Source organism: Mobula hypostoma, chromosome 5, assembly GCF_963921235.1.
Source record: "Mobula hypostoma chromosome 5, sMobHyp1.1, whole genome shotgun sequence".
NCBI lineage: Eukaryota > Metazoa > Chordata > Chondrichthyes > Myliobatiformes > Myliobatidae > Mobula > Mobula hypostoma.
The window spans coordinates 71,386,284-71,407,004 of NC_086101.1; the positions used below are offsets into that span (position 1 = coordinate 71,386,284).

At 42.6% G+C, this 20,721-nt stretch overlaps 1 protein-coding gene across 1 annotated transcript in view; it reads right to left on the reverse strand.

The window, feature by feature from the left end:
• The window catches only part of abcc4 (ATP binding cassette subfamily C member 4 (PEL blood group)), a 349,901-nt gene that overhangs the window by 21,871 nt on the left and 307,309 nt on the right, over positions 1-20,721 (reverse strand). The window contains exons 26-29 of the mRNA XM_063048526.1: positions 18,804-18,959; positions 15,244-15,333; positions 14,858-15,030; positions 2,531-2,636 (exon numbers count right to left, since the gene is read on the reverse strand). Of these exons, the coding sequence (XP_062904596.1) occupies positions 2,531-2,636; positions 14,858-15,030; positions 15,244-15,333; positions 18,804-18,959 (525 nt within the window). The remainder of the gene's footprint in view (positions 1-2,530; positions 2,637-14,857; positions 15,031-15,243; positions 15,334-18,803; positions 18,960-20,721) is intronic.

Sequence of the window (20,721 nt, forward strand, 5' to 3'; positions counted from 1 at the left end):
CTGTAACTGGTATCACTTGATAACATGGTTGCCATGGCTTCTACAGTTTGTTGTGATTGACAGTAACCTGATTGGGTAGTATTTGGCCGAATTGGAAATGTCCTGCTTTCTGTCAACAAGAGATTCCTGGGAAGCTTTTCACACTGTTGACAAGATGCCAGCGTCATAACAGCACTGAACAGTTTTACTAGAGATGTTCTTCAGTGTTGGTCTTCGGTACAATTGGGATGCTTTCTTATCTTGTAATCTTTACTGCATCCACTACACTCAGTTCTTCCATGGTATCAAGGAGAGCTCATTGAATTGGTTGGACACCAGCCACTGTGACAGTGTCGATCTCAGGAGGAAGGCGAGAGGCATTATCCATTCAATATGCTGGCTGAACATTTGTGAAGGCTGCCACCTATCCAATTGTATTCACATGCTAAGCCCTGCCATTGCTGAATTTGGGATGTTCTTGGATTCTCCTCTTCCCATTAGCTATTGAATTGTCTATCACTATTCATTACTAGATGAGGTAGAAGTGCAATGGTCTGATCTGATCTATTGGTTGTGAGATTGCTTTACTCTACCTGTGCTGCAATGTATTTATTGTACAGCATATGCAATTTGACTGGCATTTTCACTAGGTAGTACTCAGTTTCAGCTGACTGGTGTCCTTTTGCACATCTCATTGAAAAAATACTTCTGACAGATCTGCTTGGTAAATACCCCATTTAGCACAAAGAACTATACAATGTTGTTTAAGACGTTCTCAGTGTGAAAATGAGACTGTCTCTGTAAACATTTCTACCAATGCTGCCACGTACAGATGCATTCCTCACGTGAGAGGTTGAGGTCAAATAGGTTTATCGCTTGTGCTGGCTCATTCACTGCATGCTGAGGACTCAGCCTATGGTGGTGCTACCATCCTATTCTTGCTGACAGGAGGTGAATGGACAATGTCATTGGGCTCCTCAAAATGTGATTCTGGTACACTGTTCTGGGGGGTGTCCTCCAGTAATCATAGGAATTTCATTCTTTGTTATTGTTTGTTGTATCCTACAGATCTTAGCCAGCAGGAGAGAGTCCTTGCTTGAAGGCCTTCAGAAAAAAAGAAACAGAAAAAGAAGGAAGAAGATGAAGAAGCAGCAGTGGATGAACGTCATGGGTACAGAGTAGAAGTGAAGCTCTCTCTTTGGCATGAAGATGGGGACAATTCAATTTCTCTGTAATTCACCAGAATATTCATTTTCTCAGTTCTGCACATCAACAACACAGTCTGTAACTAACTTATTTTGCTAAATGAACGAGATCCACAGACAGCATATATTGCGGAGAAACACGCCCGTCACCACCACATCAGTGCCAACCCTTTGGCCCAACTATGCCAATCCATTTTGTCTTGCTGCTGCGACAAAACAGGTTTGAGCCTGAACTCTGGTGTTGTCTGTGCGGAGTTTGAACATCTCCCTTCGTGACCAAGCAACACACATCAAAGTTGCTGGTGAACGCAGCAGGCCAGGCAGCATCTCTAGGAAGAGGTACAGTCGACGTTTCGGGCCGAGACCCTTCGTCAGGACTAACTGAAGGAAGAGCTAGTAAGAGATTTGTAAGTGGGAGGGGGAGGGGGAGATCTGAAATGATAGGAGAAGACAGGAGGGAGAGGGATGAAGTCAAGAGCTGGACAGTTGATTGGCAAAAGGGATATGAGAGGATCATGGAACAGGAGGCCTAGGGAGAAAGAGAGGGGAGGGGTGAAGCCCAGAGGATGGGCAAGGGGTATAGTGAGAGGGACAGAGGAAGAAAAAGGAGAGAGAGAAAAAGAATATATATATATATATATATATATATAATAAATAAATAACAGCATGTCTGTTTCCTCTACTTTCCTTCCAAATCCCAAAGACATGTGAGTTGGCAAGTTAATTGGCAAGTGTAGATTACACCTGTTGCGTGGGTGAGTGGTAGAATAGATAAGGAATTAATGGGGATGTAATTGAAAATAGATTAAAGTTTTTGGAGAAAGGTATTGTCTTTCAGCTAACAAAATACTCAATCGGCCAAAATAGGCTCTTTCCATGCAACAAGGAAATAATGATGAGGAATCCTGTAAACTTCATTCTAAGCCACATTAGCTCCTGTGGCCATCAGTGCTGAGACTGCATTGATTAAATTTTCATCCACAAATTTCCATGCAATGATTGGCCATCATTGACTTGCCTTTGATCTTTTACCAGCATTCATCACTAAGGTTGCAGCATCTAGATAAACTTTCCAGATTACATGACATATTCTTACACAGGCTTTCGTTTGCATAGTCATATGCTGTTCCAGTAATTTCAACAGACATTCAAAGTGAAGAAATGGCACTTGACCCACATCCCAAACTTCTTGCATGAAAACAGTAAGTGCTAAATATAACTATTTTGCTGGAAAACTGCTTCATTCAGATCCAAATGTGTGATTGGCAGATTTAGTTTTTCCTTATAAGACCTTGGGTGAAACATAACAGCAGCTTTAAGGAAGCTTGTGCTGGCCTAGCTCTTACCAGAATCCTATCACTGTCGATTATGGTATTAAGACGATGTGCAATTGTCAGTACTGTACACTGTTCAAACTTCTCCCGAATTGTCTTCTGAATAAGCTTATCCGTTCTTTAAAAGAAGAGAAAAATTAAGAGTATAGAAATCCACATAATTTCAGACCTTAGGTCAAATAAGAGAACCCAAATGCCCATCTTGTTCTTGACTTTTTAAGGTCACTGCCATGGAAACTTTTCAAAGCAATCTGCATGCTAGTGATTGTGGCTGATTGAATCATAGAAACTTAAAAACACTTAAGAGCTTAGAAAGTGATCGATTAGTATCCAATGTGTAAATCATGCAAAAATCTATTTAACCGCTGTAGATCTTGCCACCATATACTGTAACTATTGTGAAGTTCTATATGCTATTCACATTTAACTCTGCTGTTTATCCGTTGTCGGACACACACCTGATGACATCACTACCTGTGCAACATCTATGGCTGCCATTACCAACATATGTTGAAACTTTGATAATTTGGTACTCTTGCTATATTGATGATGAATGATTGGCAACTTTTCTGGACTGGCATCTTAATCCAATTAATTTTGAACAAGCGTTTAATTCACTATTTTTTTTTAAAGATGTTGCACAGTAGTGTAAAATTTCCAGTGAACTTACATGGGAAGCACAGCCGGTCAAGACCACATTACAAGCTTTGATTGCTTTCCCCAATGACCACTACACCTGAAATTTGGAGTCCAGATCACTACATTATCATTCACAATGCCTTATAAAAGTATTCAGCCCCCAACCCTTTGTTCACATAAGTGAGTATTACAACGAGGGACTTTGATCAATTTAACTGAAAATTTTTATTTGTGAATCACATGCTCCTTTTTTCACAGTAAAGCCCATAAAACAGAGAAATCTGTAAAGCATGAAAAACTAAAAACTTAAGCACTGAAATGTCAGCAGTTCAAAAATATCCATCCCCCTTTGCTCAGTGCTCAGTTAAACTACCTCTAACAGCCATTACAGGAAGTAGTCCTTTTGGATAAGTCTCTATTAGCTTTGCACAACGTGATGGAGCAAGATTCACACATTGCTCCTTGCAAAATTGCTCAAGCTGTTTCAGGTTAGTTGGAGAGTGACAGTGGACAGCAATCTTGGATGTCCTGCCAGAGATGTTCGGTCAGGACTCTGACTGGGCCATTCAAGGACATTAATTTTCTTCATTAAAGTCACCGCATGATTGCTCTGGCAGTGTGCTTTGAGTCATTATCCTGCTGAATGATGAACCTACTCCCCTGTTTAAGCTTTCTGGCAGATGCCAGCAGGTTTTTACCCAGGATATCTCTGTATTTAGCAGCATTCATCTTCCTATCAATCGTGACCAGATTTCCAGTCCCTGCTGCTGAAAAGCAGCAAGATGCTAACCCCACCATACTTTACAGTAAGGATGGTGTTACCAGACTGATGCGCAGTATTAGATTAACACCACACATATCACTTAGTATTGAGCCCAAAACGTTCCACTTTAGTCTCAGCCAAACACAAGACCCTCTTCCACATTTTTACAATATCTTCTAAGTGATGCTTTGCAAAGTCATTAAGGGTAAGGATACTTTTTTTTAGCCAGAGCTTCTTCCTTGCCACTCTTCCATAAATACCCATTTTATGCAAGGTCTAGAGATTGTGGAGCCATGAACTTTATCTTCAGTCACAGCCACTGACTTCTGCAGCTCGTTCAGAGTGACTATTGGCATCACAGTAGTCTCTTTTACAAGTACAATTATTCTCCAGTGACTAAGGTTAGAGGGCAGCCTGACCTGTTGGCATCACAGTAGCCTCTCTTACAAATGGCATTCTTCTCCTGCAACTAGGTTTAGAGGGGCGGCCTGACTGTGGCTGTGGTTTCATATTTTTCCACTTGTTCATGATGGACTGCACTGCGCTCTGAGGTATGTTCAGTGCCTTTGAGATGGTGTTGTGGCCTTCCCCAGATTTGTGCTTCTCTATTATCCATTCCCTGACTCACCTTGAATGCTCTTTAGTCTTCATTTTGATTTAGTCTGTTGGAAATCTATGCTGGACATAACAGAGAGAAGGGGTATTTGACAAGTTTTGTCATTTTTCTTTTTCAAGCATTATATTTCTGACTTTGGGTGCACACCCACTTTCATAATTGGTGCATTGTCACCTGGAAGTGATGGTTAATGGGATTTATTGATGTTGAATCAATTTTAGACCATTTTAGAAGTTACTAAAGATTTATGAGAATGCTGTCAAGAATAGAGGGCCCCAATTACAGGGAGTGGTTGGCCAGGCTAGAACGCAGGTGAATGAGGAGTGACATTATAAAAGTGTTTGAAATTATGAGAGGCCTGGATGACGGTTTTCTCCAGGATGAGGGGAGTCCAAAACTAGGAGTGCATTGGTTTAGGGTGAGAGTGGAAAGATATACAAGGGACCTGAGGAGCAACCTTTTCACGGAAAGGGTAATGATTATATGGAATGAGCTGCCAGCAGAAATGGCTGAGGAATATACAAGTACTTGGACAGACACATGGAGGAGTGAGGCTTGGGGGGATATGGGCCAAATGCAAGAAATTGGGACTAGCTGGGTTGGGCACCTTAGTCAGGATGGACTCGTGGGACAAAGGGCCTGTACTCATGCTGTTCTGCTCTGTGACTTAATGTTACACTCAACAAAAAACACCATAATCTTAATGTCTGGTGGTAGAGTCCATAAGCTGTCAACCAGAATTATACGAAGCATTTCCTAAACTATTCTAGCATTCAATGGTGTAAACAACATTCTGGCTTTATTTTTATACTCTACATTACAACTTATTTGTTCCATAACCACAGTGCACTGGTGGTGGAAGGAATGGATGTTCACTTCAGTATCGTTCGTTCGTCATTTGATGTGGGCTCAGCTCAGGGTTAACCGGCCTGACTGGCCAAACAAAACTGTCATGGACACGCAATGAAGAATTCTTCTACATTTGAGTGTGATGGTCTTCCTGAGTCTCCACCTGGAACTTGCATGACTGACAGTAGTGAAAACTGAGCTATTGACACGAAGCCCTGAATACCGCCAGAGATGGAGGACCTTCATTGCTGCCCGAAACAACAGCAGCGTAACAGGCAGTAGGATGACATGGACGATCACGGTCTTTCCATGACCATGATTGTTCAGGGCAAATTTTTTGACAGAAGTAGTTTGCCACTGTCTTCTTCCGGGCAGTGTCTTAACAAGATGGGTGACCCCAGTCATTATCAATACTCTTCAGAGATTGTGTCTCTGGCATCAGAGGTCACATGACCAGTACTTGTGATATGCACCAGCTGCTCTTACGACCATCCACCACCTGCTCCCATTGGCTTCACATGACCTTGATTGGGGGGCTAAGCAGGTGTTACACCTTGCCCAAGGGTGACCTTCAGGCTAGCGGAGGAAAGGCACGCCTTACACCTCCTTTGGTAGAGGCGTATCTCTACCTGCCAGTTTGGTATATGGGTATCAAGTGAGCTGTTTTGTCCTGGATGATACTGGGCTTCTTGATCATTATTGGTGCTGGTTGGTCCCAAAGCAAGTGGTGCTGGGCCTGTTGTTGTTTATCATCTATATGAATGATTTAGTCGGTCAATTGTTACGCTACTCAACAACTCAGCCAATTGAAGCATTCCATATCTTCATGGAGCTGGACCTAGACCACAGTCAAGCAAGGGCTTACAGTGCCAAATAATATTTGCATCATAAAAAGTCTAGGCAGTTACCAACACCAATGAGAGATTCTAATTACCTGCTGATGGTATTCACTCGCATTAGATTTGCTGAATCACCCACCATCTGGGAGGTCAACACTGACAGAAATCCAGTTGGGCCAGCCACATAAATACTCTACAAGGACAGTTCAGAGGCAGGCCATACGAGTGACTCACATTCTGATATTTATAAAAATATTATCATCTGCACAACACAAATCAAGAGCACAATGAAATACTCTCCACAACTGGATGAGTGCAGGTCTAGTAACTCTCAGGAGCTCAACACTACCCCAGACAAAGCAGCCTGCTTGTCTGGCACATTACCAATCATCCTAAATGTGTATTCTATCCAGCACATAGTGGCAGCAACATCCAGATCAAGAGGAATAAACATAAACAAATTTCTTTCTACAGTGACATAAACTGGAGCACTGAAGCACACATAATGATACCTAGGTACCATCTGAGGAAAATTAAGAGCACAGCTTTACTCGCTGTCTAAAGTGCTTCTACGCTGGCATCATGACACCATGCATTTAAAATTGACTACAGACATTTAAATATTTCCAAAGTTCACAGAACATGCTAAACATAACAAGGAAGATTTTTTTTGCACGATGTAGCAGAGAACTGCTCGCCCTACATGAGCCTTGGAAGCTGCAGCAGGACGGTAAGTGGTAACTTTGAGAGAAGGAACATCTCTGTACACCATGTGATCAAGGGGGCAATGTCACTGACCACACTGCTAGTTTCTCAACCTTCAGACTTAGAGCTGAGCTTGCTGGCAGATGGCTGGGTGGTCCCTGTTCCTCTCACGCTTCCCCTTGGAGTCAGCTTTCTGTGTGTTCTGGGAAGGATTCTCCTCACAGTGAAGGAATGCATGAATTGAAGTTGCATGTCTTTACCCCTGCAGAAGAGTGATGCGTTTATGTTCCAAATCTCTCTCTCTCTCATGCTGTAGAAGAACATGTGCAACATCTCTCTTGGTTCCTGGAGGACAGATAGTTGTACATGTGCTGCCAGCTGGTCAGGGGTAGAATCCATGTGTTCAAGCAATGAGAGGCCCACTCTTTCTGAGCAGTTTCATAATGCTCTTCTCCAGTTGGATTTGCGTGAAACTGAATCGAAGGACAAAGCCTCAATTTGTGCTAGCGAGGCAGGAGGTCTTTTAAATCAGTAAGTCCTGGGTGGCTAGATTATTGCTGAGCTCTTGTAAAGAGGTGAGAGTCATTTCACAAGCAGCTCAGAGATGGGCTCTCCTGTGTTCACCTCCTGTACTGTTAAAAGCATTAACCAATTCTTAGAATTCACTCTTAAAATACCAAAATAGTTTTCATGCCTTGTGAGAGCACTACAGAGCTGTTATGTGGCATGCCAGCGACCGTCTTAACCATGACGTTCAATAGCAACTAGGACCTTAGATGTTCACTGCATACATATCAGTGAATGCAGAAATAAATACCAAGAGTGCAGGATTAGGTCTGGAGGATTAGGGGAGAACAGAGGTCAAAGGCGCAAGTCTGACCCAGAGAGTATGTTGTCTGGAGATGGAAGATAGGAGTGGGGTGGGGTGGGGGTGAGGAGCTCGGCAAGTCAGGCAGTATTTATGGAGGGAAATAAACAGTCAACACTCTGGGCCCTTCATCAGCATTGGAAAGGAAGGGGGAAGAAGCCAGAAATAAGGAGCTGGGAAGAGGGGAAGGTGAGGAAGGGGGACAAAGTAAGAAGCTGGGAGGTGATAGGTGGAAGAGGTAAAGGAGTGAAGAAGGAGGGGCATCAGAGGGAGGAGATGGGCAGGTGAGAAGAAGAGAAGGGGTTAGAAGGAACCAGAATTGGAAATAGGAAAAGAGAGAAGGCAGAGGTGGGAGAAATTAGCGGAGAGAGAAATTGATGTTCATGCGCCATCAGGTTGGAGGCTACCCAGAGGGAATAGAAGGAGTAGCTTCTCCAACTTGAGTGTGGCCTCCTCGTGGCAGTAGAGATCATAGAGCAACGTGTTGGAATGGGAATGGGAAGTTGAACTTAAATGGATGGCCACCTGGAAATCCCACATTTTACGGCAGATAGAGCAAAGGTGCTCAGCAAATTGGTTCCCCAATGTACATCAGGTCTCACTGATGTAGAGGCCACACTGGGAGCATTGGATATAGTACAAATATTTATTTAAATAGAGATACAGTGTGGAACAGGTTTCCAGCCCAATGAGCCACGCCACCCAGCAACCCACCTGTTTAACATTAACCTAATCACAGGACAATTGTTTCTACAATGACCAATTAACCTATTAACTGGTACATCTTTAATCCGTGGGAGGAAACCAAAGCACCTGGAGGAACCCCACATGCTCACATGGAGAACATTCAAACTCTTTACAGACGGTGCTGGAATTGAACTCTGAACCCTGATGCCCTGAGCTGTAGTAGTGGTGCGTTAACTGCAAAGTTATCTTGGTGCCCACAAATTATTGGCGTTTCATTTCTGAACTTGTTCAAGGATGAGAAATAACTGCACATCCGCCAGTTATTCGCCAAAGGAAAAGTGCGTTGAATTCCAGAAAGATCCACTGAGTGGATTCACTACAAACACGGCGATGACAAAATTGAACGCGGTCTTTGTGACCCCCTCCCGCAACGTGATTCGAACACGCAGCCTTTTGATCTGGAGTCAAATGCGATTCCGATACACACAAACAAGCTCGCAGGTGAAGTGTTGTCTCATCTGGAAGGACTGTTTGGGGCCTTGAACAACGGCGAGGGAGGAGGCGTAGGGGCAAATATAGCACTTGCCCTCTTGCAAAGATAAGTGCCAGGATGGAGATCGGTGGGGGGAGTGGACAAGGGAGTCACTTAGAGAATGATCCCTACAGAAAGCAGAGTTGGGGGGAGGAGGGGAAGATGTGCCCAATGGTAAGCTGTTGCAGATGATGGAACCTCAGGAGAATGATGTGCTGGATGTGGAGACTCATGGGGTGGTAGATAAGGACAAGTGGAAACCTAACCCTGTTATGGTGGCAGGAAGATGGAGTGAGAGTATATATGCAGGAAATGGAGGAGATGCAAGTAAGGACAACATAGATGGTAGTGGAAGATAAACGCCGTTCTTTGAAGGAGGGCAGCTCAGATGTTATAGAAACAAAGAAACATAGAAAACCTACAGCACAATACAGGCCCTTTGGTCCACAAATCTGTGCTGAATATGTCCTTACCTAAGAAATTACCTAGGATTACCCATAGCCCTCTATTTTTCTAAGCTCCACATAGCTGTCCAGGAGACTCTTAAAAGACTCTATCGTATCCACCTCCACCACTGTCACTGGCAGCCCATTCCACACACTCACCACTCTCTACACAAAAAAAAGTACCCCTGATATCTCCTCTGTACCTATTTCCAAGCATCTTAAAACTGTACCCTCACGCCTCTGACTATCCACATGATCAATGCCTCTCATCATCTTATACACTTAATAGAATGGAAAGCCTCATCCTCAGTAGATGCAGTGGAGGAGGAGGAACTGGGAAAAGGAAATAGCATTTTGAGAAGTGACAGGGTGTGAAGAGGTATAGTCAAGATAGCTATGAGAGTCAGTAGGTTTATAAAACATAGAAACATAGAAAATAGGTGCAGGAGTAGGTCATTCGGCCCTTCGAGCCTGCACTGCCACTTATTATGATCATGGCTGATCATCCAACTCAGAACCCTGCACCAGCCTTCCCTCCATACCCCCTGATCCCCGTAGCCACAAGGGCCATATCTAACTCCCTCTTAAATATAGCCAATGAACTGGCCTCAACTGTTTCCTGTGGCAGAGAATTCCACAGATTCACCACTCTCTGTGTGAAGAAGTTTTTCCTAATCTCGGTCCTAAAAGGCTTCCCCTTTATCCTCAAACTGTGACCCCTCGTTCTGGACTTCCCCAACATCGGGAACAATCTTCCTGCATCTAGCCTGTCCAATCCCTTTAGGATTTATACGTTTCAATCAGATCCCCCCTCAATCTTCTAAATTCCAACGAGTACAAGCCTAGTTCATCCAGTCTTTCTTCATATGAAAGTCCTGCCATCCCAGGAATCAATCTGGTGAACCTTCTTTGTACTCTCTCTATGGCAAGGATGTCTTTCCTCAGATTAGGGGACCAAAACTGCACACAATACTCCAGGTGTGGTCTCACCAAGGCCTTGTACAACTGCAGTAGTACCTCCCTGCTCCTGTACTCGAATCCTCTCGCTATAAATGACAGCATACCATTCGCCTTTTTCACTGCCTGCTGTACCTACATGCCCACTTTCAATGACTGGTGTATAATGACACCCAGGTCTCGTTGCACCTCCCCTTTTCCTAATCGGCCACCATTCAGATAATAATATGTTTTCCTATTTTTGCCACCAAAGTGGATAACTTCACATTTATCCACATTAAACTGCATCTGCCATGAATTTGCCCACTCACCCAACCTATCCAAGTCACCCTGCATCCTCTTAGCATCCTCCTCACAGCTAACACTGCCGCCCAGCTTCGTGTCATCCGCAAACTTGGAGATGCTGAATTTAATTCCTTCATCCAAGTCATTAATATATATTGTAAACAACTGAGGTCCCAGCACTGAGCCTTGCGGTACCCCACTAGTCACTGCCTGCCATTCTGAAAAGGTCCCGTTTATTCCCACTCTTTGCTTCCTGTCTGCTAACCAATTCTCTACCCACATCAATACCTTACACCCAATACCGTGTGCTTTAAGTTTGCACACTAATCTCCTGTGTGGGATCTTGTCAAAAGCCTTTTGAAAATCCAAATATACCACATCTACTGGTTCTCCCCTATCCACTCTACTAGTTACATCATCAAAAAATTCTATGAGATTCGTCAGACATGATTTTCCTTTCACAAATCCATGCTGACTTTGTCCGATGATTTCACCGCTTTCCAAATGTGCTGTTATCACATCTTTGATAACTGACTCCAGCAGTTTCCCCACCACCGATGTTAGGCTAACCGGTCTATAATTCCCCGGTTTCTCTCTCCCTCCTTTTTTAAAAAGTGGGGTTACATTAGCCACCCTCCAATCCTCAGGAACTAGTCCAGAATCTAACGAGTTTTGAAAAATTATCACTAATGCATCCACTATTTCTTGGGCTACTTCCTTAAGCACTCTGGGATGCAGACCATCTGGCCCTGGGGATTTATCTGCCTTTAATCCCTTCAATTTACCCAACACCACTTCCCTACTAACATGTATTTCGCTCAGTTCCTCCATCTCACTGGACCCTCTGTCCCCTACTATTTCTGGAAGATTATTTATGTCCTCCTTAGTGAAGACAGAACCAAAGTAATTATTCAATTGGTCTGCCATGTCCTTGCTCCCCATAATCAATTCACCTGTTTCTGTCTGTAGGGGACCTACATTTGTCTTTACCAGTCTTTTCCTTTTTACATATCTATAAAAGCTTTTACAGTCAGTTTTTATGTTCCCCGCCAGTTTTCTCTCATAATCTTTTATCCCCTTCCTAATTAAGCCCTTTGTCCTCCTCTGCTGAACTCTGAATTTCTCCCAGTCCTCAGGTGAGCCACTTTTTCTGGCTAATTTGTATGCCTCTTCTTTGGAATTGATACTATCCCTAATTTCTCTTGTCAGCCACGGGTGCACTACCTTCCTTGATTTATTCTTTTGCCAAACTGGGATGAACAATTGTTGTAGGTCATCCATGCAATCCTTAAATGCTTGCCATTGCATATCCACCGTCAATCCTTTAAGTGTCATTTGCCAGTCTATCTTAGCTAATTCACGTCTCATACCTTCAAAGTTACCCCTCTTTAAGTTCAGAACCTTTGTTTCTGAATTAACTATGTCACTCTCCATCTTAACAAAGAATTCCACCATATTATGGTCACTCTTACCCAAGGGGCCTCTCATGACAAGATTGCTAATTAACCCTTCCTCATTGCTCAAAACCCAGTCTAGAATAGCCTGCTCTCTAGTTGGTTCCTCGACATGTTGGTTCAAAAAACCATCCCGCATACATTCCAAGAAATCCTCTTCCTCAGCACCTTTGCCAATTTGGTTCACCCAATCTACATGTAGATTGAAGTCACCCATTATAACTGCTGTTCCTTTATTGCACACATTTCTAATTTCCTGTTTAATACCATCTCCGACCTCACTACTACTGTTAGGTGGCCTGTACACAACTCCCACCAGCGTTTTCTGCCCCTTAGTGTTTAGCAGCTCTACCCATATCGATTCCACATCTTCCCGGCTTATGTCCTTCCTTTCTATTGCGTTAATCTCATCTTTAACCAGCAACGCCACCCCACCTCCTTTTCTTTCATGTCTATCCCTCCTGAATATTAAATATCCCTGAACATTGAGCTCCCATCCTTGGTCACCCTGGAGCCATGTCTCTGTGATCCCAACTATATCATAATCATTAATAACAATCTGCACTTTCAATTCATCCACCTTGTTACGAATGCTCCTTGCATTGACACACAAAGCCTTCAGGTGCTCTTTTACAACTCTCTTAGCCCTTATACAATTATGTTGAAAAGTGGCCCTTTCTGATGCTTGCCCTGGATTTGTCGGCCTGCCACTTTTACTTTTCTCCTTACTACTTTTTGCTTCTACCCTCACTTTACATCGCTCTGTCTCTCTGCACTGGTTCCCATCCCCCTGTTGTGAACTAACCTCCTCTCGCCGTGCTTCTTTAATTTGATTCCTACCCCCCAACCATTCTAGTTTAAAGTCACCTCAGTAGCCCTCGCTAATCTCCCTGCCAGGATATTGGTCCCCCTAGGATTCAAGTGTAACCCGTCCTTTTTGTACAGGTCACGCCTGCGCCAAAAGAGGTCCCAATGATCCAAAAACTTGAATCCCTGCCTCCTGCTCCAATCCCTCAGCCAAAGATATCAGTTTGTCTCCAGAGATAGAGACAATGAGATTAAGAAAGGGGAGAGAGGTGTCAGAGACAGACCAAGTAAACTTGAGTGAGTGCTGGTTGCAAGTTGGAGGCAAAGCTAATGAAATTGACAAGCCTAGCAGGAAACAGCCCAATGTCGTTGTCAATGTAGTATATGTGGGCATATGGGAGATGATAGACTGAGAAGGACAAGCAAGTTCAAAATAAATTAAAAGGGACATACCTAGGTGGATTTCCCAAGCAGATAGCAGTGTTAAAAGAGCATTGTTTTTCTGGGAATGACTAAGGCCAAGCATGGCAATATGACCTACTTTTCTGGTACTCCTCCATACTTGTTCTTCTTGAAGAATGGCAACATGGAAATCATATAATAATATTAACCTGCCATATAATCTGCCAGATTGGAGTAGTATAATGGAGGAACCTATGAATGAATGTGATTACATTCCATTCCTGAAATAATGGTTTCTAAGGTGTTTTAAGCATCTGTTAGTCTCGTGTGACCATGGATTTGCGCCTTGGAAGGTTTCCAGGGTGCAGGCCTGGGCAAGGTTGTAAGGAAGACCGGCAGCTGCCCATGCTGCAAGTCTCCCCCCTCCACGCCACTGACGTTGTTCAAGGTAAGGGCACTAGGGCCGATGCAGCTTGGCACCGGTGTCATCGCAGAGCAATGTGTGGTTAAGTGCCTTGCTCAAGGACACAGCACGTTGCCTCAGCTGAGGCTTGAACTAGCGACCTTCAGATCACTTGACCAATGCCTGAACCACTTGGCCACGCGCCAACACATTCTAAGGTGTGTAGCACCGAAATAACACATCCTAGGTTTTGTAACTAAATTTCTAGCCATTATATTTAAATAATAGAAGATTATCAAAGTTTTTGTTTAGTGTGTCATATTTCACTTGCATTGAAAACAAAAGATGCGGTAGTGCAGAACAGCTAATGGGACTCCTTCTCTCACAGTGTCTGTGACCTTGATTCAACTCTGGCGTCCGAAGCCGAGTTTGTACTTTCTCCTGGTTTTTCTCCAGGTGCTCAGGTTTCCACATTACGACGACGTTTGGACTGGTAAGTTAATGGGCCACTGTAAGTTGTCCCTCGTTATACAGTCACAGAATTCTACAGCATATCAACAACAGGCCATTCTGCCCACATCAATGCTAATAGTCATGCGTTCCTATCCCACTTGCCTGCATTAATGCTACGCTCTTCTATGCCCTGCTCATTCAGTACCTTCCCAGATGCCCCTTAAAAGCTGTCACTGTTCCTGCCTACACTACCTCTTGTAGCTCACTGTAGATACTGACCGCTCTTTGTGTGAAAAGTTTACCCCTCAGACTCTCTTTAGATGTAGAATTAGTGTAAATGAATGGTTAATGTCTGACATGGACTTGGAGGACTGAAAGGCTTATTTCATGATATTCAACTCTTATTTCTAAATTATAATCGGGAAGGCACCGTGCAGTGTGAATGATAATTCATGTATTTCTAAATTCCTACCAAGGCTTTCAGTCACTGATGATCAAGTAAGTTAAATAATTCATTATCTAAAGTATAGTTTGAAGATAATTGTGAGTGTCACAGCAGCAATTACAATGATGTTACAATTTAACGTTCGATTACTTAAAGCAAATGATTATATTTGAAAGGACACATCATTACCTCGGATCCACATTTGCTGTTGCTTCATCGATGATAAGTATTTTACTTTTTCTAAGCACTGCTCGGGCGAGACACACTAGTTGTCTTTGTCCAACACTGAAATTGGAACCAGCTTCAGCTAGTTCTGTCATTAACTTATTTGGCAGTTCTTGAACTACCTCCTTTAGCTGCACCTATGAAGTGAATCATGCAGAGGACTATTACAGAACCTACGTTTAATTTAGTTTAAAGAAGATACTTCCACTCTTAACACATTTGTCTAATCTTGAAAAACAGTTTTATATATGGTCATTCAAAGTCTTCAGTACAGGAGAAGTGGGTGTTTTTAAAGTTTGAGTAGTCATGAGGCTCACAAGCAAATAATGATTTTCAATTCAAGCTCCTACCTCTTCCAATGCATTCCACAGTGCTTCATCAGCATGTTCATCAAATGGATCCAGGTTTTTCCTCATCGAGCCAGTAAATAAAACAGGATCCTAATAACAAGAAAAGTTTATATTTTTACATTTTCTATTAATAGGTGCATTAAATGTTCACACTCCGTTTATAATTCAGGGTAGGTTGTTCACACTGTTTATAATGCAGGACCTCACCTTCGTGTAGCCACCAGTGTGATGCTGTAACAGCTCGGGATGTACCAGAGTCTGGAGTTCAATTCCAGCACTGTTCTGTAAGGAGTCTCTGTACATCATCCCCGTGGAATGCACGTGATTTCTCAGAGTCCTCCCGTGTTAACTGGTCATTGCAAACTGTCCTGTGATTAGGTTAAGGTTCATCGGGGTTGTGGGGATGCTGAGCTTGTGTGGCTTGAAGGGCCAGAAGTACCTACAGGAGTTCAGTGGCTGCAACTGGAGATGAAGTTCTTGGCTCCACAATGCAGATATTTATGGAGGAGTGGCAAGGAAGAAACCCTGGCTAAAAAATAAAACCACACCATTGCCCATAAAGACTTTGCAAAGCATCACTTAGAAGATACTGTAAAGATGTGGAAGAACATCTTATGGTTGAATGAGGCAAAAGTGGAACTTACTGGCCTCAACACTAAACGTTACGTGTGGTGTATATCTAATGCTGTGCATCAGTCAGGTAATACCACCCCTACTGTGAAGTATGGTGGAGGTAGCATTATGCTATGGGATGCTTTTCAGCAGCAGGGACTGGAAATCTGGTCAGGATTGATGGGAAGATGCATGCTACTAAATACAGAGAGATCCGGGATAAAAACTTGCTGGCCTCTGCCAGAAAACATAAACTAGGGAGGAAGTTCCACTTTCAGCAAAACAACGACCCAAAAGCACACTGCCAGAGCAAGCATGGAATGGCTTCAAATGAAGAAAATTGGTGTCTTTGAGTGGCCCAGTCAGAGTCCTGACATAAACCTGATCGAAATTCTTTGCAAGACACAAGATTGCTGTCCACTGCCACTCGCCAGCAAACCTGGCACACCTTGAGCAATTTTGCAAGGAGCAATGGGTAAATCTTGCTCCATTACATTGTACAAAGCTAATAGAGACTTATCCAAAAAAACTACTGGCTGTAATAGCTACGAGAAGTGATTCAACTAAGCACTGAGCAAAGGGAATGAATACTTTTGATCCACTGATATTTCAGCTTTGGAACTTTTAGTTTTTCATGCTTTACAGATTTCTCAGTTTTATGGGCTTTACTGTGAAAAAAGGGCATGTGATTCACAAATAAAAATTCTCAGTTAAATTGATCAAAATCCCTGGTTGTAATACTCACTATGTGAACAAAGGGTTGGGGGCTGAATACTTTTACAAGGCACAGTATCTGTTCAGGGTTCAGAGATTTACCCACCTTGACACACTTTAAGGCATCCAGTAACTCTCTTGCAGGAACGTGAATTACATCCAAGAAACTTCTATTAACTATTTCAGTTCCAAAGTCTTCATGTCCTTCTCCATGGTGAAAAAATATGACAGGTATTCATTGAGGACCTCACCTATCTCCTACAGCTCCACATAAAGATGCCGCCTTGGTCTTTGAAGAGCCCTGTCTCTCTCATTTTAATTTTTCTTTAATATACTTATAAAATCTCTGGGTTCTCCTTAAACTTCTCTGCCAAAGCTATTTCAGTTTCTTTTTCTTAACAGAAGCGTCACTATCTCTCACCATCCAGGGTTCCCTATTTCTACCAGATTTGCTCTTCGTTCATGTAGGAACATGCAAAACTTGAACTCTTGATATCTCACTTTAAAAAAAAACACTTGCCAGACATCCCTTTGCCTGCAAACACCTACTCCAATCACTCTTGCAAGTTCCTGTCTACTACTGTCAAAATTTGCCTTGGCCCAGTTTAGAACTTCAACTTGTTCATCAGACCATTTCTTTTCCACAACTCATTTAGAACTAACAGAACACTGGCCACTGACCCCAAAGAGCACCTCAGTCACGAGGGCTGTCCTATTTCCCAAGACTAGGTCGTTTAGCCCTCCCTCTCCCTATGAAGGCCTTCTTTATATTGCCTGAGGAAACATCCCAGAATATATGGAATCACAGCCCTTAGCACAATGGCAATCCCATTCTAAATTAGGAAAGTTGAAACCTTCTATCGTGATAACCCTATTTTTCTTCCAACTATCTGCTGTCTCCCTGTTTATTTGTTCCTCTAAGTCAGAGGTTCCCAACCTGGAGTCCTCAGACCCCTAGGTTAACGGTAAAGGTCCATGGAATAAAATTGCATACCTTTTCTCTAATTCCTTTTGATTATTAGGGGGCTTATAGTATAATCCCAACAAGGTGACCATCCCCTTATTTCCTAGCTCCACCCAAAAAGCCTCATTGGATGATCCCTCAGTAATTTCATCTCGGGCTACTGTCATGACATTCTCCTTAATCAGAAATGTAAATGCCCTTCCCCACCAAAAGCCATTCTCCTCTCCATCTGCCTCTCCTGTTTTTATCTCTCTGGCCCCATTCACCATCCACCACAGGCTCCTGTCTTACCACTCCCCTCTCCGATCTCAGTCTTGATGCAGGATTTTCACCTGAAATATTTCCTCCCCCCCCACCGCCCACAGAGGATGTGTGATCACTGAGTTCTTCCAGTCAGTTATTTGATGTTTGCTCCCTATTACACACCATTAGTCAAAACTGATAGCTAATCTGAAAATGACCCACTTACTTTATTTCTGTTTTCTGTTAGCTGGTCATTCCTATATCCATGGCAATATATTACTACCCCAAACACCCTTATTTTGTGCAGAAATCTTTTATGTAGCACCTTCTCAGTTCCTTCTGGAAATCTGTAACCTAACCACTGGCTGTTCTTTATGTATCTGTTTATTTCAGTATGTGATGATAAATGTAGGTCAGAGTAATTGCATAGCTATGGAGGCACATCATATCTGCCTTCACTCCATGAAGAGAAATACATTTATCCTCTTCTGAAGTTACACCATATCTTTTACATTTCCAACTAATCATCTAATTCCTCAGCGAAGATTCCTATTGTATTACACCCTCCACTAAAGGAAGTGCAAGCCTACTCTTAGAACGAACAGGCCCTTCAGCCCAAGATGCTGTGCCAAATAACTAAGCTAATGATACCGAATCTTTTCTGCCTGTACACGATCCATATCAGTCCAATCTCCGCATATCCATGTGGCTCCTAAATGCCTTCACAGTATCTGGCTCCATCACCATCCCTGCTTCAACAGTTTTGACTGCATACTAACAATATTTATCAGCAGTGAAAACAGATAAAAAAACATGATTTTATCCCTTCTATTAACAATCTCTTTCCTTGTTTTCCCACAGCATCCTGGGATAAATCTCAATCCAGACCTTGGAATTTATCCACAGAAATATGAAAAAAAAAATTACCTCTGTAAGTACCATCACTGCCAGGAACCACATATCAGACCTGCTCCCCATTAGACTAAAGGTTCTGGCTAGATTTCTCTTCTATTAGTTTATACTGTACCTGAGGAATGATGGACATGCAACTCCGCAGGTCATGTAAACCCAGCTCTGAGGTCACAAGGCCATCAATCATGATTTTCCCTTCTGGCTCAGCAAGGCGAAACAAGGCTGAAATCAGGGAACTCTTTCCAGCACCAGTCCTTCCAACAAGCCCAACCTGCAACAAACCCAACTTCAGTTATTAACACTATACATTAAACAAGTTAGGAATACTTTCTCAATAGAACCCTTTGAAGAGTACATCAAAAAATTGATTAATTATCAATATGTTCAGTGTCATGTGATGTTTTATTGATTTAAAAACACTGTACACTGGATAACAGAGAGGGCTGATATTGATTCAATGACTGCTAAATAATGGTTATCTTCAGAATTAGGTTAAGAAATGCTGCTAATGATCAAATTTCAATTAGGCTCTACATAGGGGGTTATTGCACATATTATTCAAGAGTCTGAAAACTCTTGTATACATTGTATACAATAATATAGTTGATGAGTATGCAAGTGAAGTCTGCTGGGGCAGCCTCATTTAGACACCATGGCATTGAGGACTGGACTGATGATCTTCGACATCTCTTCTCATTCCCGTTCCTGGCCATCACGATGCTTGTGTTCAACCTGCCAGTCTTGCTTAGTTGCTGATTTTTCCCTTTCTCCATGTCTGGAGGCAACTGTTGTGATCGTAAAATAAAACCAGATTATGAGGTAAACCAAAAACCATGGACATGATGATAGAGATTAGTTAAGTGATTGAAAGCAGAAGGTAGGGACAAAGGGGATCTGTTCAGTACGGCAAACTAACTAATGGGTGCCAGAGGAATTAATGCTTCCGTTCATACATTTACATGATCCCTTGACAAACTTCTAAGGATGTGTATTGGAGAGTATATTGACTAGCCACATCACAGCCTGTTATGGAATGCCCTTGAATGGAAAATCCTATAAAAACTAGTGGATAGGGCCCAGTTCACCACGAGTAAAGCCCTCCCAACCACTGAACACATGAAATGCTGTCGCAGGAAAAAAGTATCTATCATCTGGAACCCCCACCACCCAGGACATGCCCTCTTCTAGCTGTCGTCATCAGGAAGAAGGTACAGGAGCCTCAGGACTCAAAGACCAGGTTCAGGATCACTTACTGTCCCTCCACCATATATGAACTTTGATAACAAATTTACTTTGAAGTTTGAATAATTTAGATGAAAGGACCAAATATATCAACTGAAGTAATTTTACGATAAAAGTTAGATATTATATAAGTTGTGATTGGGATAGAAAGGGCTAGAAATTCTACCGCATAACTCCCAACCCTAAAAAGCTCTATACAAACAGAAACAGCTAAACCAATGTCAAATTGTGCCCATTTCTAAATGCTGTAAGAATATTCCCATGTCCCCTGATTCCTCTAATATTCAGACTGATTATAGTTTAGAACGCTGTCAATGGTTGATCTACCACATCTCTCCCAGGTAAAATATTCTAGAACACTCTTTGACCACTCAATGTCATTTGTGTTAAACAGACTGGAGAACAGCCAGACAACAGCTAGGCGCCCAGGCCAGGGAATGCCATGGAGATCTTGGTAATGATCAACTCTAAATGTTGAACGTTCTACCTCTTATCTTGAGACTATTAATCCTAGCTCCGGACACATCAGTAAGGGGAACATCTTCCTTGTACTTACTCTCCCAAGTCAGCTATGAATTTTGTATGTTTCAGTGAAATCACCTTATATTATTTAACTCTGATGACGAATAGATGCCAAGATTATTCAACTCCTTGTTGTCCATAAGACCCACCATACTAGGAATTAGCCTGGCCAATCTTCACTACACAAGGATGCATAATCTCTGTTATTAATTTGGAGAAACGGTACAGAACAGGTCCTTCTGGCCCAATGAGCCACACTACCTAGAAAC